The 26,256-nt window shown below is 42.7% G+C and overlaps 1 protein-coding gene across 33 annotated transcripts in view; it reads right to left on the bottom strand.

Annotated features, from left to right (window-relative positions):
- Positions 1 to 252: 252 nt before the first annotated feature.
- Positions 253 to 26,256, bottom strand: part of LOC109878858 (neurexin-1a) — a 586,328-nt gene continuing 560,324 nt past the window's right edge. For 31 of the 33 annotated variants that reach the window (XM_031805049.1, XM_031805050.1, XM_031805056.1 and 28 more), the window contains one exon: positions 253 to 2,457. In XM_031805049.1, the coding sequence (XP_031660909.1) occupies positions 2,150 to 2,457 (308 nt within the window). In that variant the 3' untranslated portion in view covers positions 253 to 2,149. The remainder of the gene's footprint in view (positions 2,458 to 26,256) is intronic. The other 2 variants (XM_031805048.1, XM_031805045.1) reach the window with 1 other exon arrangement.

The raw sequence follows: 26,256 nt of genomic DNA on the forward strand, positions 1-26,256 counted from the left end.
TACACATTTCTCACTTCACAATGATCTTACCGTAGCACCTACACATTAGTTTAATGAATTTCCTCAACTGAAGTTCACTTAGGTAATATTTTATTTCATTTATTCATTTAATTTTTCAAAACTATTTTTTTCCATAATAAATTTGACTTTGATTTCAATAATAAAGAAATAGTCACAATTTGAACATAAAATACCGTAGAAAAAAATACCACAGGTAGAAAGAAACAAAAGAAACAAACAAACAAAGAAGAATTCATAATCATCATTATTTATAGGTCATAGTAGTTCTCCTCATACTCATTCCAAGTACATCAGGTCGTCAGGAAAGCAGAATAGAATTGACATTAGAATGACAGTACAAACACACAAACGGTTGAAATGGTTGCTTCTTTGTCTTATTTCTTCTTCAGATTGTTTCCGTCAGCCCAAGCGTACACTGGACAATCATATTATAGGACCGCTTGGAAACACATACATCATCATCATTCGGAATATAGGTCTTCATTCTCAAGTAGCTAGGTTTAGTTTGGCGGGCAGGTATCGGGAGGAAGGCAGTCTGTTACTGTTATTGCCCCAGCAATTGGGAGGGGGCGGGAATGGGGAGAAAGGCAGTGAAACCCTGGAGACGTTACCTCATCCTGCATGTCATCATCATGCCTTTGATGTACACTATTATCATTGAATGGTAGAGTTTGAGGACCAAGTCAGGTTACTACTGGGCCGGGTTAATATATCTATTAGATCAGGTTGGCATTTGTATAAAAACTCAACAGGAACACATGTATAAAGGCGGAATGAATAATGAAATAATCCCCCCCAAAAATGGCATTGCGGATCGATGTCATCGTAAAATCTTCTATATCTAGCAACACTTAATAACATTTAATTTAGTATTTTTGTCATTTTCTTATTTTTTTATTCCAAAAATGGTTGGAGGAGGAGCAGATATAGTTTGCGTGGTCATCTATACAACAGGCTATAAAACACCACTTTGTCACAGTCCAGAAAGCACATATAGATGTGGTTGTACTGTATATAAACATATGTACTGGAACTGGAGTAAGATACGTTTTGCGTGCATGGAGTTCCAGGATCAGAATGACCGCGTTCACAACGTTCTGACGTCTCCTTCCACAATTCTGTTAAACACATTGCCTTAGATTCCACACTGATGTCGAAAACCAAGTCGTCCACAATTCTTAACTGGCAAAGATGAATCTTGAATAGAACTTGACATAAGTCTCTCAAGATCAAGATGAATCGTAGGCCCTTTTGTCTTTGCACTGTTAACAGATCGGGTGGCCATGTTTTATATTAGTCTGTTCTGGGCCATTACTGACACTATAAAAAGTGCAAATACTTTGGCTGATTCCTCAAACAAACGTACCATCTTTATCCTTTCACTTCCTTCTTCACTGTTGCCTTGCCTTCCCCATGATCTCGTTTCTTTTCTTTCACTCGTCATCCATTGTTGGAAATGTTTGGAGTTGGGTTTTCTTTATGTACCTTATTAATGCGCTTCGTGTTTTATGTATTTTCTCCTAAAGATCCCAGCAAACACAAAGACAGGATATGTAAATGATAACATGAAAACATTGGAGTTTGTTGTTGTAATATTGTATATTTCTCAATTGTATATCTCTCCTCTCACATTTAACTCAAACTTCGAGAGTGAGATATTGGCCAACCAATATCCTGGTAATAAACAGAACAAGTCACAGATGGCGTTAATTGGTTAGTTTGTTTGTTGATCCATGATGTATAGGTACTTCAGTTGATTATCTGATTATTCTGCAGCTTGCCATAAGGTTGAGACACCCTTTCTTATCATTAGTATAGTCCAGTACAGTACCGCCATCTCCCTGGTGCTATTTCTTACAGTCCAGTGTGCTTGGGTAGAAGAATCTAAAGGAAGATGTTTTGTTTTTTACTCCTTTTCACTTTCCAGTATACCGCCACTCACCATGTCTTAGATAAAATGAAAGACTAAATGTTCTTTTGTTGTTTTTGTTTAATTTTGTTTGTTCGTTATTATACACTTTTTATTGGTCTTCCGATCTCCGGATTCGTCTTTTTGAGTCATAAAAAGTTTGAATAATTGGTCCAATCTTTGCGAGGGGCCAGTGGTGAAGACCAGAGACAGTAAGGATCACACATAGTACTCCTTGTCTTTATTCTTCTTGCTCTTAGAGGAAGTCTTGGCGGCGTTTGGCGGTTTCTCCTTCACCACCGTCCCGTTGGACTGCGATGTGTTACTGATGTAGTTACGGCTCTCGTCTACATGGTAAGAACCCTCGTCCCGGTTGCGGTATTTGTACATGGCATAGAGCAGGATGAGGATACAGAGGGCGGCTGCCGCTATGATTCCAACCACCATCCCCGTGGTACTGCTGGACTCACGGAACACACCCTCCGATGGACCAGGGTAGCCCTTCACCGTCGGACCTGTTGGGTTAGCTGTGGAGAGGATGAGAGAGAGATAGGGAGAGAGAGAGAGAGAGAGAGATAGGGAGAGAGAGAGAGAGAGAGAGAGATAGGGAGAGAGAGAGAGAGAGAGATAGGGAGAGAGAGAGAGAGAGATAGGGAGAGAGAGAGAGATAGGGAGAGAGAGAGAGAGAGAGGAGGAAGTGGAGGGGGTTAGGGGAGAGAGAGAGAGACAGAGAGAGAGGATGAAGTGGAGGGGGTTAGGGGAGAGAAAGAGATAGAGATAGAGAGAGAGGAGGAAGTGAAGGGGGTTAGGGGAGAGAAAGAGAGATAGAGAGGAGGAAGTGGAGAGGGTTAGGGGAGAGAGCGCGAGAGGAGCAAGTGGAGGTGGTTAAGGGAGAGCGAGAGGGGGGGTTAGGGGAGAGAAAATGAGTGAGAGAGAGAGAGAGGAGGAAGTGGAGGGGGTTAGGGGAGAGAGAGAGAGAGAGAGAGAGAGAGAGAGAGAGAGAGAGAGAGAGAGGAGGAAATGGAGGGGGTTAGGGGAGAGAGAGAAAGAGAAAGAGAGAGAGGATGTGGAGGGGGTTAGGGGAGAGGGAGAGAGAGAGAGCGAGAGAGAGAGAGAGAGAGAAGAAGTGGAGTTATTATAAGTTGCTCATATCCAACACAAGGAAGTCTATACCATTCCACACAGAACACATTCAATAGCTTATATACTTCTGACAAATGCTCAAAAATAAGTAATACAATGAAAGTTTATTTTCGCCTTCATTGATTTCACACAAAGACAACAGAAAGTGAATGGATTTCTCTCAGGTGCATTAACATCAATATACAGTATGATCAATATCATTAGCCACTATGAAAACAGCCTCAAGGTGTGCTAGCAGATTCCAGATCCCCTGACCTGAGTGCACCTACCAACAGTCACTTCATTCTATTTGTATGAGTAACTCATAACCAGTGCACCTACCAACAATCACTCACAACCATGACATGGATGAGCTCACCCACATATGGTAGAGTAGGGATGTGAGGACATTTTGACAGTCCACAATGATTCATAGTCACCAACAACAGGCCATCTAGAGAGAACCAGCTTCGTCATTATGATGCAAATTACAAATTAGCAACATAATGATCCCCATCAATTTCAGTGTATTTCATTTTCAATGAATGAAATGAATTGGCAATGGCCAATGCGGTCTCTGTAATGAACTCTAAATGTTTGATAACAGCGGATTAATAACTGAGCTACACTGCACTTTTGGGAGCCATTTGCACCGACTGAATGGGAAGCTGATTAGATATCAGACAGCCCTCTTTGTGTTCCGAGTGCTGTCCAAATTATAATCCATCTTCCATCAGCTTTCTGTGATAGGCCTCTCCACTGTTCCCCTTCATATCATTCTCTCCCATTCTCTCTCTCATTTTATTTCTCTTTCTCAATGTCGAGCTCTCTCTCTCTCTCATTTTCTCGTTATCCCTCTCTCTCTGTGCTAATGCTCTCCTTAGATGAAGTACTTTTAAACTTTCACCTCATCTATTCCTCCTCCATTCCTTTATACCTTTACCTAACTTAGTGGTTCATGTTCTGACTTTAGGTTCCTGTGCACAATGTAATGGCAGACTCCAGCTCATGAGAAACCCTGGACTAAAGCACTAGAGCAGGTATGCTAACAACAGACATAGGTTGTGTCCTAAATTGCATCATATTCCCTATATAGTGCACTACTTTTGACCAGGGCCCATAGGGACTAAATAGAGGTAAAAACAATATATATACTGTACATAGGCACTTTATATGAAATAGGCTGCCATTTGAGTCATAGTCAGAAATGCAAGGACAGGAGAAGAGAGTGCAGTAGTGCAGGTGAGCAGCTAACAATGCTAGCAGACACTCAAGGACAAGACGAGAGGAGAGCAAGAGCCGCTAGGAGATTGAGTGTGACTGAGCCTAGCAACAGATTAGCTTTGCCCGTGACAAGCCAAGTTATCCTTGTAGACAGGTGTGAAGAAGGCGCTGGCCTTGTGTGCACAAGCCACCGGCTGACACGCTGGCGACACTCCCCTCCCCCAGCTAACATTGTGAAAGGAGAGAGAGGAGAGTTTACAGTGGGTTAGCTACTTGTGTTACATTTTCGATCTATTCCTTGGTTCAGGGTCAAAGATTCGACAGTGGAGATAATGTGGTGGCTGGTGGTGTGAAGAGGAGGAGGTGGGGGAGAAGGAGGGAGGAAGAGCTGTAGAGAGAGGGAGAGAGAAAGAAGAGAGAGGAGAGGTAGAGAGAGGTAGCTAGAAAGAGAAACAGAGAGAGTGACTTTTTCATATGGAGCCGTGTTCATATGCAGCCAGTCAAGCAACCTCTCCCTGACCTCGCCCGCCGTCTTGTCAACCGTTGCCCGCGGTGAGGGAGGCGGTGACAGAGGTAAGGGAGAACACAGGAGGGCTATGTCAGACACTCCAGGATTGGTTCATACAACTGGGTTGTGACAACGCTGTTGTCCTCACTTGTCCAGATTCAGAGTGAAGATCAAGCGTGCACAACTTATACTTCCGCTTTAAATCATTCCAAAAAGGTCAAATAAGGGGAGCTTATATTTGGCCTGTTTCACACATGGACAAGTGTGTAACCTGTACAGTGTGTGGTGAAATGGAAATGTGTTTTTTGTCTATCCCACTCCTCCTGATACCAGCCAGGTCACCCGTGATACAAGGCAGTATTCACCGTCCATCCATGTCTGAGGACACCGGGAGATGATGTGGAAACCGGACACTAGGGGCAACAGTGAGTGCTGTTACCTGACTCCTTTAGTTATTACTTACATACACATACAAACAGCTACATCATACAAACATCATTACATCACACCTGGTCAGACCCACTAGCCCCCACCCCTACAGTATATCCCTTATTACTTTCTGCCACATGGCCTTAAACTGCACCAAGTTGTTTCTCTCCATTGCCCACACTCTTTAGATGTTTTGATAATAAAGCATTTGACCTTTCCATTGAGTGAACTACGGAGGATTGGCTGATTTCCAGTTTTTGAGTATACGTTTTTTAAAGATAATAGATGAGAAGAGTATTGTCCAACCAATTGAGTATCTCACTGCCCCCTCATATATCATGTCTTCAAATATACAGACAGACAAATGACAAGTACATTTACATTGCAGTACCTCTGACATCCATCTTTCCAACTCCGCCCATAACCTTTTTAATTTTGAAACATTCCCAGAAGGCATGAATTATTAAGTCATTAGTAGTTTTACACTTCAGGCATGACTCTGCCATTGTGCTGTAGAATTGGTCTCTTATATAATACATTCGATACATTAAAACCTGTTGCGACTCTAGGGCAGTATTTTCATTTTTCGAAAAAAATCGTTCCCGGGACAATATTTTGTCAGGACAAGATGCTAGAATATGGATATAATTGACAGCTTTGGATAGAAAACACTCTAATGTTTCCAAAACTGTAAAGATATTGTCTGTGAGTATAACAGAACTGATGTTGCAGGCGAAAGCCTGAGAAAAATCCAATCTGGAAGTGCTCCATATTTTGAAAGCGCTGCGTTCCAATGAGTCCCTATTGAGCTGTGAATGTGCTATCAACCAGCTTACGCTTTCTACGTATTCCCCAAGGTGTCTACAGCATTGTGACGTAGTTTTACTCATTTATGTTGAAGAATAGCCGTAGGCGGCTACATTGCGTAAGTGGTCACCTGATGGCTCCCAGGGTGACTCTCGCGTAAAATACAGAGGTAGCCATTATTCCAATCGGTCCTACTGAAAAGCGAATTGTCCCGACGGATATATTATCGAATAGATATTTGAAAGAGACCTTGAGGATTGATTATAAACAACGTTTGCCATGTTTCTGTTGATATTATGGAGCTAATTTGGAATGTTTTTCATGACCACAATTTCCGAGCGATTTCTCAGCCAAACGTTAAGAACAAACGGAGCTATTTTGCCTACAAAAATAATATTTTCTACCTGGCAGTCTCGTGAGTGAAAACATCCGAAGTTCATCAATGGTAAACGATTTAATTTGATTGCTTTTCTGATTTTCGTGACAAGGTTGCCTGCTGCTAGCAAGGCATAATGCTATGCTAGGCTATCGATAAACTTACACAAATGCTTGTCTAGCTTTGGCTGTAAAGCATATTTTGAAAATATGAGATGACAGGGTGATTAACAAAAGGCTAAGCTGTGTCTCGACATATTTCATTTGTGATTTTCATGAATAGGAATATTTTCTAGGGGTATTTATGTCCGTTGCGTTATGCTAATTAGTTTCAGGCGATGATTATGCTCCCGCATGCGGGATGGGGAGTCAGTAGAGGTTTTAATGTATACTGGATTAAGCATACATTTTCGTTAACTGTAATTTTGTTAGTTATGTTCCAACATTCCCTCCATCTTGTGTCAATATCAGTTATTTATATATCTTGGTTCCAATAGTTTATATTTGTTTCTACAAGATTGTCAGTTGTATAGGCTCACTGCAAGATTTTGTATGCAGTAGAAAAAAATACATTACACTTTTAAATTGGATTTATTTGAAAATATTGGTCAACTCAAAATGGCTTTTTAAAGATGTCTAGGAAATACATAGATTTCCTATTACCAAGTCATTTACAGTTTCTATGCGTTTAGTTTCAATTGGTATTACCGAAAACAAATGTAAAAATTTTGGCAGCCATGCCATTCTAAAGAGCTTCATTCTAACTGTAAGATTTAGGATAAGAATATCCCATGTAATTAGATCTGCTTTCATATGGTTGAGTAATGGAATAAATCTTTATATATTTGTTGTTTGTTTTCACTTATTAACCATCCTAAGTATTTCATATTTTTTTGTGGTCCACATAAACGATTGCTGTAGATTGTGAGTTTTTTTTCTTATATTGCCATTATTTACTTTTTTCCCACGTAAATTCTATAACCTGAGATTTTCGTGTATTAAAAATTGGTCAAGTTCATCAGGAGATCATCTGCAAATAATTTTAGTTTAAATTCATGTTTACCAATACTGATACCTGTTACGTTTAGGTCCTGTCTAATTCTTTCTGCAAGTGGTTACAATTGCCAGGGGGTCGGGGGGACATCCTAGTCTAGTGCCCCCTTCTAAAGCAATTTGTTCAGATAATGTATTATTTGTGTATATTTTTCTTTAGGACGTTTACACATTATGTTTTATAAAATAGATATTTTAAGCTGGAAAGTTTAAAGTTTCCAATGTTTTGAATAGAAAAGGCCATTCAACACAATCAAAAGCCTTTTTTCGGCATCAACAGCCATTATTGATCCATATCTGTCTCTCCAAAGGTTGCAAGTTCAAATCCAGTGATAGAAAGTCATTTTTTAGATTTTGTTTTAAGCCTCTCCCAAACCTTAAACCTTAAAAATATGGAGTTAATGCCTAAACGTAAACACTTTCAATTTGACGTTTGCAACAATCTTGAAATTATTTTTGGGGAAAACATGGATGAAAGTCTGTTTCTGACGTGAGACTGTGAGAGCTAGTTGCCTGAGACACCCTCGGCGAGTGGTGTCACGGCATGGGATCAGACATTATCGAAGGTGATCCGAGAGAAACTAGGGTTATGGAAACATATGGATCTTATGGAAACATATCTCAATGTACCACTAGGGATCATAGAGAGATTTATAGAGATAATAGAAATGCATTACTTTTGCCTGCTGCGTGTCTTGAATCTATCCGTTTATTCTTCTACTCTCTATACTAATCTCATGAAACATAAGCTCTTCTCCTGTCCTTCTTCACCCCAAGCATCTGTTGTACAGTACAGTACAGTACAATTAGCACATAATGCATGCTAATAGGGACCAATTTGGAAGATATGAAGATATAGAAGAAGGAAATAATGGGACAGAGTTGCTCCGCAACAACAAAGACATGAACATCAGATGAACCTTGCAGCTACCTCACTATGGTATGACAAGGATTAAGGATTTTATACTTTGATATTTTTCCCTCTTCTTTTTTTGTGTGTCAGTTTCATCTGATATTCCTACAAGTTTAATGAACAGAGGGTGAAAGAAAAGGACATGAGCTAAAACGATTTATAGATAAGATGAAGATTACTTTATTGGTCAATTGCACACAAGGTCCAAGCGAAATTTGACTTCCGTTTTTAACCCAACTGCTCAGAAAGACACACATACATACACAAGCACATACACTTTTTTTGTTGTTTGGTAGAGGAGCAGGGGGCTGCCACATTTGGAGCACCGGGAGCTGTTGTTGTGTGTTGTGCCTTGCTCAAGGGGCCCAATGGCAGGCAATGGCATTTAGGTTTTGATACCAGCAACCCTCCGGTTGCCAGCGCAATTCCCGCCCAATTCTTTCCTGTCTGAACACGGGATTAAAACTGTAGTCCATTTTTTGTTATTACAGCGAATGAAGGGTTAATTTATCTTCAATGAGCGGACTGGTCTGGGGGGGAGGGAGTACCGTACAGTGAGATTCACTACTTAGCAGACTGGGATGGGGAGGGAGTATAGAGTTCAGAGAACAGTGAGATTCACTACATAACACACTGAGATGGGCAGGGAGTATAGAGTTCAGAGAACAGTGAGATTCACTACATAACACACTGGGATGGGCAGGGAGTATAGAGTTCAGAGAACAGTGAGATTCACTACTTAGCGTTGTATTAGCGCTCTTGTCTGTATTGTGCTGACACTGATGTGTCTTTGTCCAGACAGATTAACCTTCATTAAGGATTATCAGACTAATAGTCCAGCGCCCAATGAGGTCTATCAAACTATACACACGACCCATGAATCATCAGTTAGTGTCATTACCAGTAGATATACAGTGGCCGATCTATATACTGTAACCTAATACCAACCCTAAATGTACAGTACATTAAGGCTTATTTGCAACGGTTTAGATCAGACCAAAGCGCAGCGTTGTAAGTGTCCATATTTTAATGAAATATAACCGAACACTGAATACAAAAGAACAAGAGAAATAAATGAAAACCGAAACAGTTCTGTATGGTAAAACACAGACACAGAAAACAGAAAATAACTACCCACAAAGCATAGTGAGAAAACAGCCTAAGTATGGTTCTCAATCAGAGACAACGATCGACAGCTGCCTCTGATTGGGAACCATACCAGGCCAAACACAGAAATACAAACCTAGAATACACAACATAGAATGCCCACCCCAATTCACGCCCTGACCAAACTAAAACAGAGACATAAAAAAGGAACTAAGGTCAGGACGTGACGTTATTAGTCTGTACTCCAGCACCAATGGTGTCTATGAAACACAACCCATGGAACAACCTCTGAATCCCGTGAGTCACTGGTTAGCATCACACATGCAGTAGATGTACAATAAGCATTTTATATAACCTAAAACCAACCCTAAATGTACGTTAAGGATTATTAGAGTGTAGTCCAACACAATCAAACACCTGACCCATGGAACAACCCATCAGTTATCGGTTAGCCTTACTCATGCAGTAAATATACTGTAGGTCCACCATTTTATGGGTTTTGTTTGGTACGTAGGTCTATCGCTCTGCTGTTTTTAAATAGAGCAGGGATTTCTACCCGGTATTTACAATTGAAGTTGGAAGTTAACATACACTTATGTTGGAGTCATTAAAACTCGTTTTTCAACCACACCACAAATTTCTTGTTAACAAACTATAGTTTTGGCAAGTCAGTTAGGACATCTACTTTGTGCATGACACAAGTAATTTTTCCAACAACTGTTTACAGACAGATTATTTAACTTATAATTCACTGTATCACAATTCCAGTAGGTCAGAAGTTTACATACACTAAGTTGACTGTGCCTTTAAACAGCTTGGAAAATTCCTGAAAATTATGTCTTGGCTTTAGAAGCTTCTGATAGGCTAATTGACATAATTTGAGTCAATTGGAGATGTACCCGTGGATGTATTTCAAGGCCTACCTTCAAACTCAGTGCCTCTTTGCTTGGCCTCATGGGAAAATCAAAAGAAATCAGACCTCAGAAAAAAAGACATCAGAAAAAAATGTAGACCTCCACAAGTCTGGTTCATCCTTGGGAGCAATTTCCAAATGCCTGAAGGTACCAAGTTCATCTGTACAAACAATAGTACGCAAGTATAAATACCATGGGACCATGCAGGCGTCATACCGCTCAGGAAGGAGACTCGTTCTGTCTCCTAGAGATGAACATACTTTGGTGCGAAAAGTGCAAATCAATCCCAGAACAACAGCAAAGGACCTTGTGAAGATGCTGAAGGAAACGGGTACAAAAGTATCTTTATCCACAGTAAAACAAGTCCTATATTGACATAACCTGAAAGGCCGCTCAGCAAGGAAGAAGCCACTGCTCCAAAACCGCCATAAAAAAAGCCAGATTACGGTTTGCAACTGCACATGGGGACAAAGATTGTACTTTTTTTGGTCTGATGAAACAAAAATAGAACTGTTTGGCCATCATGACCATCATCATGTTTGGAAGAAAAAGGGGGAGGCTTGCAAGCCGAAGAACACCATCCCCATCGTGAAGCACGGGGGTGGCAATGTCATGTTGTGAGGATGCTTTGCTGCAGGAGGGACTGGTGCACTTCAGAAAATAGATGGCATCATGAGGTAGGAAAATTATGTGGATATATTGAAGCAACATCTCAACAAGTCAAAGCTTGGTTGCAAATGGGTCTTCCAAATGGACAATGACCCCAAGCATACTTCCAAAGTTGTGGCAAAATGTCTTATGGACAACAAAGGCAAGGTATTGGAGTGGCCATCACAAAGCCCTGACCTCAATCCTATGGAACATTTGTGGGCAGAACTGAAAAAATGTGTGTGCGAGCAAGGAGGCCGACAAACCTGACTCAGTTACACCAGCTCTGTCAAGAGGAATGGGCCAAAATTCACTCAACCGATGTTAAACAATTTAAAGGCAATGCTACCAAATACTACTTGAGTGTATGTAAACTTCTTACCCACTGGGAATGTGATGAAAGAAACAAAAGCTGAAATAAATCATTCTCTTTCCTATTATTCTGACATTTCACATTCTTAAAATAAAGAGGTGATCCTAACTGACCTAAAACAGGCAATTTTTACTAGGATTAAACATTCAAGGAATGTTGAAAAATGTAGTTTAAATGTATTTGGCTCAGGTGTATGTAAACTTCCGACTTCAACTGTATCTCTCTGATGTAACACACCTGAATCAGCTAATCAAGGTCATAGTGAGCAGCTAATTAGTAGAATCAGATGTATAAGATTAGGGTAAGGTTGAAGCAAAATCCAGCTAGAGGGTTGCTATTCAGGAGGAGGGTTGGTGTATGTCTGGACCCCCTCCCTTTCCTTCCTTTAGTTGGGGTGGAGAGAGAAAGATAGTTGTTATGGGGAGGTTGTCACGAACACTGACGATTGTTTAACAGACAATGTTGGTCTTTTCATTTGTCCTTAATGAATAAAATAGCATAAAGGAACTTTGAAAATCCCTTTTTTGAGTGCAGAACCTCAACTATTTATTCATATGTCAAGGTAGTGCCATCCCATATCGCTCCCATCCCAGAATGCTTCACTCTCCTCTCTGCATCTGCCTGTATCTTCTTTAACAGTCCATCACCAAGGCAAAGCGAAGGAAATTATAAACCCAGGGAGAAATGGCGCCTGAAACAAGTGTTTAAAATTATGGCCGCTCTTATAAACTCTACTCAAGCGTACCCAAGGGTAAAATTAGACAGACAAAAAACAACCTTAAAGTGGTGAGAACCTAGCTTCATGATGGTACAGCAGGGGAGAGAGAGAGACAGGGAGAGGGGGGTGGGTGAGAGCCTAGCTTCATGATGGTACAGCAGGGGAGAGAGAGAGACAGGGAGAGGGGTGTGGGTGAGAGCCTAGCTTCATGATGGTACAGCAGGGGAGAGAGAGAGACAGGGAAAGGGGGGTGGGTGAGAGCCTAGCTTCATGATGGTACAGCAGGGGAGAGAGAGAGACAGGGAGAGGGGGGTGGGTGAGAGCCTAGCTTCATGATGGTACAGCAGGGGAGAGAGAGAGACAGGGAGAGGGGGGTGGGTGAGAGCTTCATGATGGTACAGCAGGGGAGAGAGAGAGACAGGGAGAGGGGGGTGGGTGAGAGCCTAGCTTCATGATGGTACAGCAGGGGAGAGAGAGAGACAGGGAGAGGGGGGTGGGTGAGAGCCTAGCTTCATGATGGTACAGCAGGGGAGAGAGAGAGACAGGGAGAGAGGGGTGGGTGAGAGCCTAGCTTCATGATGGTACAGCAGGGGAGAGAGAGAGACAGGGAGAGGGGGGTGGGTGAGAGCCTAGCTTCATGATGGTACAGCAGGGGAGAGAGAGAGACAGGGAGAGGGGGGTGGGTGAGAGCCTAGCTTCATGATGGTACAGCAGGGGAGAGAGAGAGACAGGGAGAGGGGGGTGGGTGAGAGCCTAGCTTCATGATGGTACAGCAGGGGAGAGAGAGAGACAGGGAGAGGGGGGTGGGTGAGAGCCTAGCTTCATGATGGTACAGCAGGGGAGAGAGAGAGACAGGGAGAGGGGGGTGGGTGAGAGCCTAGCTTCATGATGGTACAGCAGGGGAGAGAGAGAGACAGGGGAGAGGGGGGTGGGTGAGAGCCTAGCTTCATGATGGTACAGCAGGGGAGAGAGAGAGACAGGGAGAGGGGGTGGGTGAGAGCCTAGCTTCATGATGGTACAGCAGGGGAGAGAGAGAGACAGGGAGAGGGGGGTGGGTGAGAGCCTAGCTTCATGATGTACAGCAGGGGAGAGAGAGAGACAAGGGAGAGGGGGGCAGGTGAGAGAGAGATTGGAGGGGTATGGAAGTTGAAGCGAGATAGATAGCTAGAAAGAGTGAGTAATAGAGAGAGAGAGGGGAGAAAGGGGAGAGAGAGACAGGGAGAGTAATAGAGAGAGAGGGGAGAAAGGGGAGAGAGAGTGAGAGCGAGAGTGAGAGGGAGAAAGGGGAGAGAGAGTCGAGAGTGAGAGAGAGAGGGGAGAAAAGGGGAGAGAGAGTGAGAGTGAGAGTGAGAGGGAGAAAGGGGAGAGAGAGTGAGAGTGAGAGTGAGAAGGGAGAAAGGGGAGAGAGAGTTGAGAGTGAAGAGAGAGGGGAGAAAGGGGAGAGAGTGAGAGTGAGAGTGAGAGGGAGAAGGGGAGAGAGAGTGAGAGTGAGAGAGAGGGGGAGAAAGGGGGAGAGAGAGTGAGAGTGAGAGGTGGGAGGAAAAGGGGAAGAGAGTGAGAGGAGAGAGAGGGGAGAAAGGGGAGAGAAGAGTGAGAGTGAGAGAGAGGGGAGAAAGGGGAGGAGAGAGTGAGAGTTGAGAGTGGAAAAAAAGAAAAAAAAAGGGAGAAAGGGGAGCAGAGAGTGAGAGTGAGAGAGAGAGAGAGAGAGAGAGAGAGAGAGAGAGAGGAGAGATGAGAGAGAGAGAGGAGAGAGAGAGAGGAGAGAGGAGGAGAGAGAGAGTAGAGAGAGAGAGAGAGAGAGGGAGAGTGAAGAGTAAGAAGTGGAGAGTGAGAGGGAGAAAGATACTGTGAACTGAAAGGGGGAAACTTTTAAGGGAGTGAACTGATGTAAAAGCTACCAGAATACCTTTCTCCTCCTCTTCATTCATCGCTGTTGAAACCTCCTAGGGTGCCTCCCAAATGGCACACTATTCCCTAAATAGTGCACTATTTTGACCATTTCCTGGCCATAATAAAAAACCGCTGCTGTTTTATTCATGTTTTATAACCCTCCGACAACGTGTAATGTTTTCAGTCATTTAGTCCACAAGTCATTTCCCCTCAGCAAGGCTGTCGGGGCCTTGATGGGTGGTTGGGTTGGGGTTTCCAGCGGGAGAGATAGGAGATATACCAATACATCGGGAAAAAAGAGACAGAAAATGAGACAAGCAGATATCATATGACTCTTATTCACCATGATATATACATATGATTGAGCAGAACGTAATGGTATGGCACTAAATTGCGGCAGTGTCGGTGTATGAAAGGCACTGTGAGAGGTAGTTGGAATGAAATGAGGCAAAATGAGGTATTGAAAAGGTGGTCTAGTAGCTCTGATGGTCTACTGTATGTCCTCGAAGCGACAGCTATGGTGATATGTCTCTGCTTTGAATTAAAGAAGTTATAGGAGGATTCCCTTTTCTCTGTTTAATTCTAGCTGGGTCTCTTTCTTCCTATATAGATGTCAACCTAAAGAGACCCCCATCCCTCTCTCTCTCTCTCTCTCTCTCTTAGCAATCTCTCTTTCCATCTTTCCCTCTCTCTTTCTCCCTCTGCATTTTCTCTCTCTCTCTCTCTCTCTCTCTCTCTCCCTCTCTCTCTCTCTCTCTCTCCTCTCTCTCTCTCTCTCTCTCNAGCCTCAAGGTGTGCTAGCAGATTCCAGATCCCCTGACCTGAGTGCACCTACCAACAGTCACTTCATTCTATTTGTATGAGTAACTCATAACCAGTGCACCTACCAACAATCACTCACAACCATGACATGGATGAGCTCACCCACATATGGTAGAGTAGGGATGTGAGGACATTTGACAGTCCACAATGATTCATAGTCACCAACAACAGGCCATCTAGAGAGAACCAGCTTCGTCATTATGATGCAAATTACAAATTAGCAACATAATGATCCCCATCAATTTCAGTGTATTTCATTTTCAATGAATGAAATGAATTGGCAATGGCCAATGCGGTCTCTGTAATGAACTCTAAATGTTTGATAACAGCGGATTAATAACTGAGCTACACTGCACTTTTGGGAGCCATTTGCACCGACTGAATGGGAAGCTGATTAGATATCAGACAGCCCTCTTTGTGTTCCGAGTGCTGTCCAAATTATATCCATCTTCCATCAGCTTTCTGTGATAGGCCTCTCCACTGTTCCCCTTCATATCATTCTCTCCCATTCTCTCTCTCATTTTATTCTCTTTCTCAATGTCGAGCTCTCTCTCTCTCTCATTTTCTCGTTATCCCTCTCTCTCTGTGCTAATGCTCTCCTTAGATGAAGTACTTTTAAACTTTCACCTCATCTATTCCTCCTCCATTCCTTATACCTTTACCTAACTTAGTGGTTCATGTTCTGACTTTAGGTTCCTGTGCACAATGTAATGGCAGACTCCAGCTCATGAGAAACCCTGGACTAAAGCACTAGAGCAGGTATGCTAACAACAGACATAGGTTGTGTCCTAAATTGCATCATATTCCCTATATAGTGCACTACTTTTGACCAGGGCCCATAGGGACTAAATAGAGGTAAAAACAATATATATACTGTACATAGGCACTTTATATGAAATAGGCTGCCATTTGAGTCATAGTCAGAAATGCAAGGACAGGAGAAGAGAGTGCAGTAGTGCAGGTGAGCAGCTAACAATGCTAGCAGACACTCAAGGACAAGACGAGAGGAGAGCAAGAGCCGCTAGGAGATTGAGTGTGACTGAGCCTAGCAACAGATTAGCTTTGCCCGTGACAAGCCAAGTTATCCTTGTAGACAGGTGTGAAGAAGGCGCTGGCCTTGTGTGCACAAGCCACCGGCTGACACGCTGGCGACACTCCCCTCCCCCAGCTAACATTGTGAAAGGAGAGAGAGGAGAGTTTACAGTGGGTTAGCTACTTGTGTTACATTTTCGATCTATTCCTTGGTTCAGGGTCAAAGATTCGACAGTGGAGATAATGTGGTGGCTGGTGGTGTGAAGAGGAGGAGGTGGGGGAGAAGGAGGGAGGAAGAGCTGTAGAGAGAGGGAGAGAGAAAGAAGAGAGAGGAGAGGTAGAGAGAGGTAGCTAGAAAGAGAAACAGAGAGAGTGACTTTTTCATATGGAGCCGTGTTCATATGCAGCCAGTCAAGCAACCTCTCCCTGACCTCGCCCGCCGTCTTGTCAACCGTTGCCCGCGGTGAGGGAGGCGGTGACAGAGGTAAGGGAGAACACAGGAGGGCTATGTCAGACACTCCAGGATTGGTTCATACAACTGGGTTGTGACAACGCTGTTGTCCTCACTTGTCCAGATTCAGAGTGAAGATCAAGCGTGCACAACTTATACTTCCGCTTTAAATCATTCCAAAAAGGTCAAATAAGGGGAGCTTATATTTGGCCTGTTTCACACATGGACAAGTGTGTAACCTGTACAGTGTGTGGTGAAATGGAAATGTGTTTTTTGTCTATCCCACTCCTCCTGATACCAGCCAGGTCACCCGTGATACAAGGCAGTATTCACCGTCCATCCATGTCTGAGGACACCGGGAGATGATGTGGAAACCGGACACTAGGGGCAACAGTGAGTGCTGTTACCTGACTCCTTTAGTTATTACTTACATACACATACAAACAGCTACATCATACAAACATCATTACATCACACCTGGTCAGACCCACTAGCCCCCACCCCTACAGTATATCCCTTATTACTTTCTGCCACATGGCCTTAAACTGCACCAAGTTGTTTCTCTCCATTGCCCACACTCTTTAGATGTTTTGATAATAAAGCATTTGACCTTTCCATTGAGTGAACTACGGAGGATTGGCTGATTTCCAGTTTTTGAGTATACGTTTTTTAAAGATAATAGATGAGAAGAGTATTGTCCAACCAATTGAGTATCTCACTGCCCCCTCATATATCATGTCTTCAAATATACAGACAGACAAATGACAAGTACATTTACATTGCAGTACCTCTGACATCCATCTTTCCAACTCCGCCCATAACCTTTTTAATTTTGAAACATTCCCAGAAGGCATGAATTATTAAGTCATTAGTAGTTTTACACTTCAGGCATGACTCTGCCATTGTGCTGTAGAATTGGTCTCTTATATAATACATTCGATACATTAAAACCTGTTGCGACTCTAGGGCAGTATTTTCATTTTTCGAAAAAAATCGTTCCCGGGACAATATTTTGTCAGGACAAGATGCTAGAATATGGATATAATTGACAGCTTTGGATAGAAAACACTCTAATGTTTCCAAAACTGTAAAGATATTGTCTGTGAGTATAACAGAACTGATGTTGCAGGCGAAAGCCTGAGAAAAATCCAATCTGGAAGTGCTCCATATTTTGAAAGCGCTGCGTTCCAATGAGTCCCTATTGAGCTGTGAATGTGCTATCAACCAGCTTACGCTTTCTACGTATTCCCAAGGTGTCTACAGCATTGTGACGTAGTTTTACTCATTTATGTTGAAGAATAGCCGTAGGCGGCTACATTGCGTAAGTGGTCACCTGATGGCTCCCAGGGTGACTCTCGCGTAAAATACAGAGGTAGCCATTATTCCAATCGGTCCTACTGAAAAGCGAATTGTCCCGACGGATATATTATCGAATAGATATTTGAAAGAGACCTTGAGGATTGATTATAAACAACGTTTGCCATGTTTCTGTTGATATTATGGAGCTAATTTGGAATGTTTTTCATGACCACAATTTCCGAGCGATTTCTCAGCCAAACGTTAAGAACAAACGGAGCTATTTTGCCTACAAAAATAATATTTTCTACCTGGCAGTCTCGTGAGTGAAAACATCCGAAGTTCATCAATGGTAAACGATTTAATTTGATTGCTTTTCTGATTTTCGTGACAAGGTTGCCTGCTGCTAGCAAGGCATAATGCTATGCTAGGCTATCGATAAACTTACACAAATGCTTGTCTAGCTTTGGCTGTAAAGCATATTTTGAAAATATGAGATGACAGGGTGATTAACAAAAGGCTAAGCTGTGTCTCGACATATTTCATTTGTGATTTTCATGAATAGGAATATTTTCTAGGGGTATTTATGTCCGTTGCGTTATGCTAATTAGTTTCAGGCGATGATTATGCTCCCGCATGCGGGATGGGGAGTCAGTAGAGGTTTTAATGTATACTGGATTAAGCATACATTTTCGTTAACTGTAATTTTGTTAGTTATGTTCCAACATTCCCTCCATCTTGTGTCAATATCAGTTATTTATATATCTTGGTTCCAATAGTTTATATTTGTTTCTACAAGATTGTCAGTTGTATAGGCTCACTGCAAGATTTTGTATGCAGTAGAAAAAAATACATTACACTTTTAAATTGGATTTATTTGAAAATATTGGTCAACTCAAAATGGCTTTTTAAAGATGTCTAGGAAATACATAGATTTCCTATTACCAAGTCATTTACAGTTTCTATGCGTTTAGTTTCAATTGGTATTACCGAAAACAAATGTAAAAATTTGGCAGCCATGCCATTCTAAAGAGCTTCATTCTAACTGTAAGATTTAGGATAAGAATATCCCATGTAATTAGATCTGCTTTCATATGGTTGAGTAATGGAATAAATCTTATATATTTTGTTGTTTGTTTTCACTTATTAACCATCCTAAGTATTTCATATTTTTTTGTGGTCCACATAAACGATTGCTGTAGATTGTGAGTTTTTTTTCTTATATTGCCATTATTTACTTTTTTCCCACGTAAATTCTATAACCTGAGATTTTCGTGTATTAAAAATTGGTCAAGTTCATCAGGAGATCATCTGCAAATAATTTTAGTTTAAATTCATGTTTACCAATACTGATACCTGTTACGTTTAGGTCCTGTCTAATTCTTTCTGCAAGTGGTTACAATTGCCAGGGGGTCGGGGGGACATCCTAGTCTAGTGCCCCCTTCTAAAGCAATTTGTTCAGATAATGTATTATTTGTGTATATTTTTCTTTAGGACGTTTACACATTATGTTTTATAAAATAGATATTTTAAGCTGGAAAGTTTAAAGTTTCCAATGTTTTGAATAGAAAAGGCCATTCAACACAATCAAAAGCCTTTTTTCGGCATCAACAGCCATTATTGATCCATATCTGTCTCTCCAAAGGTTGCAAGTTCAAATCCAGTGATAGAAAGTCATTTTTTAGATTTTGTTTTTAAGCCTCTCCCAAACCTTAAACCTTAAAAATATGGAGTTAATGCCTAAACGTAAACACTTTCAATTTGACGTTTGCAACAATCTTGAAATTATTTTTGGGGAAAACATGGATGAAAGTCTGTTTCTGACGTGAGACTGTGAGAGCTAGTTGCCTGAGACACCCTCGGCGAGTGGTGTCACGGCATGGGATCAGACATTATCGAAGGTGATCCGAGAGAAACTAGGGTTATGGAAACATATGGATCTTATGGAAACATATCTCAATGTACCACTAGGGATCATAGAGAGATTTATAGAGATAATAGAAATGCATTACTTTTGCCTGCTGCGTGTCTTGAATCTATCCGTTTATTCTTCTACTCTCTATACTAATCTCATGAAACATAAGCTCTTCTCCTGTCCTTCTTCACCCCAAGCATCTGTTGTACAGTACAGTACAGTACAATTAGCACATAATGCATGCTAATAGGGACCAATTTGGAAGATATGAAGATATAGAAGAAGGAAATAATGGGACAGAGTTGCTCCGCAACAACAAAGACATGAACATCAGATGAACCTTGCAGCTACCTCACTATGGTATGACAAGGATTAAGGATTTTATACTTTGATATTTTTCCCTCTTCTTTTTTTGTGTGTCAGTTTCATCTGATATTCCTACAAGTTTAATGAACAGAGGGTGAAAGAAAAGGACATGAGCTAAAACGATTTATAGATAAGATGAAGATTACTTTATTGGTCAATTGCACACAAGGTCCAAGCGAAATTTGACTTCCGTTTTTAACCCAACTGCTCAGAAAGACACACATACATACACAAGCACATACACTTTTTTTGTTGTTTGGTAGAGGAGCAGGGGGCTGCCACATTTGGAGCACCGGGAGCTGTTGTTGTGTGTTGTGCCTTGCTCAAGGGGCCCAATGGCAGGCAATGGCATTTAGGTTTTGATACCAGCAACCCTCCGGTTGCCAGCGCAATTCCCGCCCAATTCTTTCCTGTCTGAACACGGGATTAAAACTGTAGTCCATTTTTTGTTATTACAGCGAATGAAGGGTTAATTTATCTTCAATGAGCGGACTGGTCTGGGGGGGAGGGAGTACCGTACAGTGAGATTCACTACTTAGCAGACTGGGATGGGGAGGGAGTATAGAGTTCAGAGAACAGTGAGATTCACATAACACACTGAGATGGGCAGGGAGTATAGAGTTCAGAGAACAGTGAGATTCACTACATAACACACTGGGATGGGCAGGGAGTATAGAGTTCAGAGAACAGTGAGATTCACTACTTAGCGTTGTATTAGCGCTCTTGTCTGTATTGTGCTGACACTGATGTGTCTTTGTCCAGACAGATTAACCTTCATTAAGGATTATCAGACTAATAGTCCAGCGCCCAATGAGGTCTATCAAACTATACACACGACCCATGAATCATCAGTTAGTGTCATTACCAGTAGATATACAGTGGCCGATCTATATACTGTAACCTAATACCAACCCTAAATGTACAGTACATTAAGGCTTATTTGCAACGGTTTAGATCAGACCAAAGCGCAGCGTTGTAAGTGTCCATATTTTAATGAAATATAACCGAACACTGAATACAAAAGAACAAGAGAAATAAATGAAAACCGAAACAGTTCTGTATGGTAAAACACAGACACAGAAAACAGAAAATAACTACCCACAAAGCATAGTGAGAAAACAGCCTAAGTATGGTTCTCAATCAGAGACAACGATCGACAGCTGCCTCTGATTGGGAACCATACCAGGCCAAACACAGAAATACAAACCTAGAATACACAACATAGAATGCCCACCCCAATTCACGCCCTGACCAAACTAAAACAGAGACATAAAAAAGGAACTAAGGTCAGGACGTGACGTTATTAGTCTGTACTCCAGCACCAATGGTGTCTATGAAACACAACCCATGGAACAACCTCTGAATCCCGTGAGTCACTGGTTAGCATCACACATGCAGTAGATGTACAATAAGCATTTTATATAACCTAAAACCAACCCTAAATGTACGTTAAGGATTATTAGAGTGTAGTCCAACACAATCAAACACCTGACCCATGGAACAACCCATCAGTTATCGGTTAGCCTTACTCATGCAGTAAATATACTGTAGGTCCACCATTTTATGGGTTTTGTTTGGTACGTAGGTCTATCGCTCTGCTGTTTTTAAATAGAGCAGGGATTTCTACCCGGTATTTACAATTGAAGTTGGAAGTTAACATACACTTATGTTGGAGTCATTAAAACTCGTTTTTCAACCACACCACAAATTTCTTGTTAACAAACTATAGTTTTGGCAAGTCAGTTAGGACATCTACTTTGTGCATGACACAAGTAATTTTTCCAACAACTGTTTACAGACAGATTATTTAACTTATAATTCACTGTATCACAATTCCAGTAGGTCAGAAGTTTACATACACTAAGTTGACTGTGCCTTTAAACAGCTTGGAAAATTCCTGAAAATTATGTCTTGGCTTTAGAAGCTTCTGATAGGCTAATTGACATAATTTGAGTCAATTGGAGATGTACCCGTGGATGTATTTCAAGGCCTACCTTCAAACTCAGTGCCTCTTTGCTTGGCCTCATGGGAAAATCAAAAGAAATCAGACCTCAGAAAAAAAGACATCAGAAAAAAAATGTAGACCTCCACAAGTCTGGTTCATCCTTGGGAGCAATTTCCAAATGCCTGAAGGTACCAAGTTCATCTGTACAAACAATAGTACGCAAGTATAAATACCATGGGACCATGCAGGCGTCATACCGCTCAGGAAGGAGACTCGTTCTGTCTCCTAGAGATGAACATACTTTGGTGCGAAAAGTGCAAATCAATCCCAGAACAACAGCAAAGGACCTTGTGAAGATGCTGAAGGAAACGGGTACAAAAGTAATCTTTACCACAGTAAAACAAGTCCTATATTGACATAACCTGAAAGGCCGCTCAGCAAGGAAGAAGCCACTGCTCCAAAACCGCCATAAAAAAAGCCAGATTACGGTTTGCAATCTGCAACATGGGGACAAAGATTGTACTTTTTTTGGTCTGATGGAAACAAAAATAGAACTGTTTGGCCATCATGACATCATCATGTTTGGAAGAAAAGGGGGAGGCTTGCAAGCCGAAGAACACCATCCCCATCGTGAAGCACGGGGGTGGCAATGTCATGTTGTGAGGATGCTTTGCTGCAGGAGGGACTGGTGCACTTCAGAAAATAGATGGCATCATGAGGTAGGAAAATTATGTGATATATTGAAGCAACATCTCAACAAGTCAAAGCTGGTTGCAATGGGTCTTCCAATGGACAATGACCCCAAGCATACTTCCAAAAGTTGTGGCAAAATGTCTTATGGACAACAAAGGCAAGGTATTGGAGTGGCCATCACAAAGCCCTGACCTCAATCCTATGGAACATGTGTGGGCAGAACTGAAAAAATGTGTGTGCGAGCAAGGAGGCCGACAAACCTGACTCAGTTACACCAGCTCTGTCAAGAGGAATGGGCCAAAATTCACTCAACCGATGTTAAACAATTTAAAAGGCAATGCTACCAAATACTACTTGAGTGTATGTAAACTTCTTACCCACTGGGAATGTGATGAAAGAGAAACAAAAGCTGAAATAAATCATTCTCTTTCCTATTATTCTGACATTTCACATTCTTAAAATAAAGAGGGTATCCTAACTGACCTAAAACAGGCAATTTTTACTAGGATTAAACATTCAAGGAATGTTGAAAAATGTAGTTTAAATGTATTTGGCTCAGGTGTATGTAAACTTCCGACTTCATAACTGTATCTCTCTGATGTAACACACCTGAATCAGCTAATCAAGGTCATAGTGAGCAGCTAATTAGTAGAATCAGATGTATAAGATTAGGGTAAGGTTGAAGCAAAATCCAGCTAGAGGGTTGCTATTCAGGAGGAGGGTTGGTGTATGTCTGGACCCCCTCCCTTTCCTTCCTTTAGTTGGGGTGGAGAGAGAAAGATAGTTGTTATGGGGAGGTTGTCACGAACACTGACGATTGTTTAACAGACAATGTTGGTCTTTTCATTGTCCTTAATGAATAAAATAGCATAAAGGAACTTTGAAAATCCCTTTTTTGAGTGCAGAACCTCAACTATTTATTCATATGTCAAGGTAGTGCCATCCCATATCGCTCCCATCCCAGAATGCTTCACTCTCCTCTCTGCATCTGCCTGTATCTTCTTTAACAGTCCATCACCAAGGCAAAGCGAAGGAAATTATAAACCCAGGGAGAAATGGCGCCTGAAACAAGTGTTTAAAATTATGGCCGCTCTTATAAACTCTACTCAAGCGTACCCAAGGGTAAAATTAGACAGACAAAAAACAACCTTAAAGTGGTGAGAACCTAGCTTCATGATGGTACAGCAGGGGAGAGAGAGAGACAGGGAGAGGGGGGTGGGTGAGAGCCTAGCTTCATGATGGTACAGCAGGGAGAGAGAGACAGGGAGAGGGGTGTGGGTGAGAGCCTAGCTTCATGATGGTACAGCAGGGGAGAGAGAGAGACAGGGAAAGGGGGGTGGGTGAGAGCCTAGCTTCATGATGGTACAGCAGGGGAGAGAGAGAGACAGGGAGAGGGGGGTGGGTGAGAGCCTAGCTTCATGATGGTACAGCAGGGAGAGAGAGAGACAGGGAGAGGGGGGTGAGAGCTTCATGATGGTACAGCAGGGGAGAGAGAGAGACAGGGAGAGGGGGTGGGTGAGAGCCTAGCTTCATGATGGTACAGCAGGGGAGAGAGAGAGACAGGGAGAGGGGGGTGGGTGAGAGCCTAGCTTCATGATGGTACAGCAGGGGAGAGAGAGAGACAGGAGAGAGGGTGGGTGAGAGCCTAGCTTCATGATGGTACAGCAGGGGAGAGAGAGAGACAGGGAGAGGGGGGTGGGTGAGAGCCTAGCTTCATGATGGTACAGCAGGGGAGAGAGAGAGACAGGGAGAGGGGGGTGGGTGAGAGCCTAGCTTCATGATGGTACAGCAGGGGAGAGAGAGAGACAGGGAGAGGGGGGTGGGTGAGAGCCTAGCTTCATGATGGTACAGCAGGGGAGAGAGAGAGACAGGGAGAGGGGGGTGGGTGAGAGCCTAGCTTCATGATGGTACAGCAGGGGAGAGAGAGAGACAGGGAGAGGGGGGTGGGTGAGAGCCTAGCTTCATGATGGTACAGCAGGGGAGAGAGAGAGAGACAGGGAGAGGGGGGTGGGTGAGAGCCTAGCTTCATGATGGTACAGCAGGGGAGAGAGAGAGACAGGGAGAGGGGGTGGGTGAGAGCCTAGCTTCATGATGGTACAGCAGGGGAGAGAGAGAGACAGGGAGAGGGGGGTGGGTGAGAGCCTAGCTTCATGATGGTACAGCAGGGGAGAGAGAGAGACAGGGAGAGGGGGGCAGGTGAGAGAGAGATGGGAGGGGTATGGAAGTTGAAGCGAGATAGATAGCTAGAAAGAGTGAGTAATAGAGAGAGAGAGGGGAGAAAGGGGAGAGAGAGACAGGGAGAGTAATAGAGAGAGAGGGGAGAAAGGGGAGAGAGAGTGAGAGCGAGAGTGAGAGGGAGAAAGGGGAGAGAGAGTGAGAGTGAGAGAGAGAGGGGAGAAAGGGGAGAGAGAGTGAGAGTGAGAGTGAGAGGGAGAAAGGGGAGAGAGAGTGAGAGTGAGAGTGAGAGGGAGAAAGGGGAGAGAGAGTGAGAGTGAGAGAGAAGGGGAGAAAGGGGAAGAGAGTGAGAGTGAGAGTGAGAGGGAGAAAGGGGAGAGAAGTGAGAGTGAGAGAGAGGGGAGAAAGGGGGGAGAGAGAAGTAGAGTGAAGTGGAGAGGTGAGGGGAAAAGGGGAAGAGAGTGAGAGTGAGAGAGAGGGGAGAAAGGGGAGAGAGAGTGAGAGTGAGAGAGAGGGGAGAAAGGGGAGAGAGAGTGAGAGTGAGAGTGAGAGGGAGAAAGGGGAGAGAGAGTGAGAGTGAGAGAGAGAGAGAGAGAGAGAGAAGAGAGAGAGAGAGAGAGAGAGAGAGAGAGAGAGAGAGAGAGAGAGAGGAGAGAGAGAGAGAGAGAGAGAGAGAGAGAGTGAGAGTGAGAGTAAGAGTGAGAGTGAGAGGGAGAAAGATACTGTGAACTGAAGGGGGAAACTTTTAAGGGAGTGAACTGATGTAAAAGCTACCAGAATAACCTTTCTCCCTCACTTCATTTCATCGCTGGTTGAAACTCCTAGGGTGCCTCCCAAATGGCACACTATTCCCTAAATAGTGCACTATTTTTGACCATTTCCTGGCCATAATAAAAAACCCTGCTGTTTTATTCATGTTTTATAACCCTCCGACAACGTGTAATGTTTCAGTCATTTAGTCACAAGTCATTTCCCCTCAGCAAGGCTGTCGGGGCCTTGATGGGTGGTTGGGTTGGGGTTTCAGCGGGAGAGATAGGAGATATACCAATACATCGGGAAAAAAGAGACAGAAAATGAGACAAGCAGATATCATATGACTCTTATTCACCATGATATATACATATGATTGAGCAGAACGTAATGGTATGGCACTAAATTGCGGCAGTGTCGGTGTATGAAAGGCACTGTGAGAGGTAGTTGGAATGAAATGAGGCAAAATGAGGTATTGAAAAGGTGGTCTAGTAGCTCTGATGGTCTACTGTATGTCCTCGAAGCGACAGCTATGGTGATATGTCTCTGCTTTGAATTAAAGAAGTTATAGGAGGATTCCCTTTTCTCTGTTTAATTCTAGCTGGGATCCTTCTTCCTATATAGATGTCAACCTAAAGAGACCCCATCCCTCTCTCTCTCTCTCTCTCTCTCTTAGCAATCTCTCTTTCCATCTTTCCCTCTCTCTTTCTCCCTCTGCATTTTCTCTCTCTCTCTCTCTCTCTCTCTCTCTGCCCCCCTCTCTCTCTCTCTCTCTCTCCCTCTCTCTCTCTCTCTCTCTC

This window comes from Oncorhynchus kisutch, linkage group LG25 (assembly GCF_002021735.2).
Source record: "Oncorhynchus kisutch isolate 150728-3 linkage group LG25, Okis_V2, whole genome shotgun sequence".
NCBI lineage: Eukaryota > Metazoa > Chordata > Actinopteri > Salmoniformes > Salmonidae > Oncorhynchus > Oncorhynchus kisutch.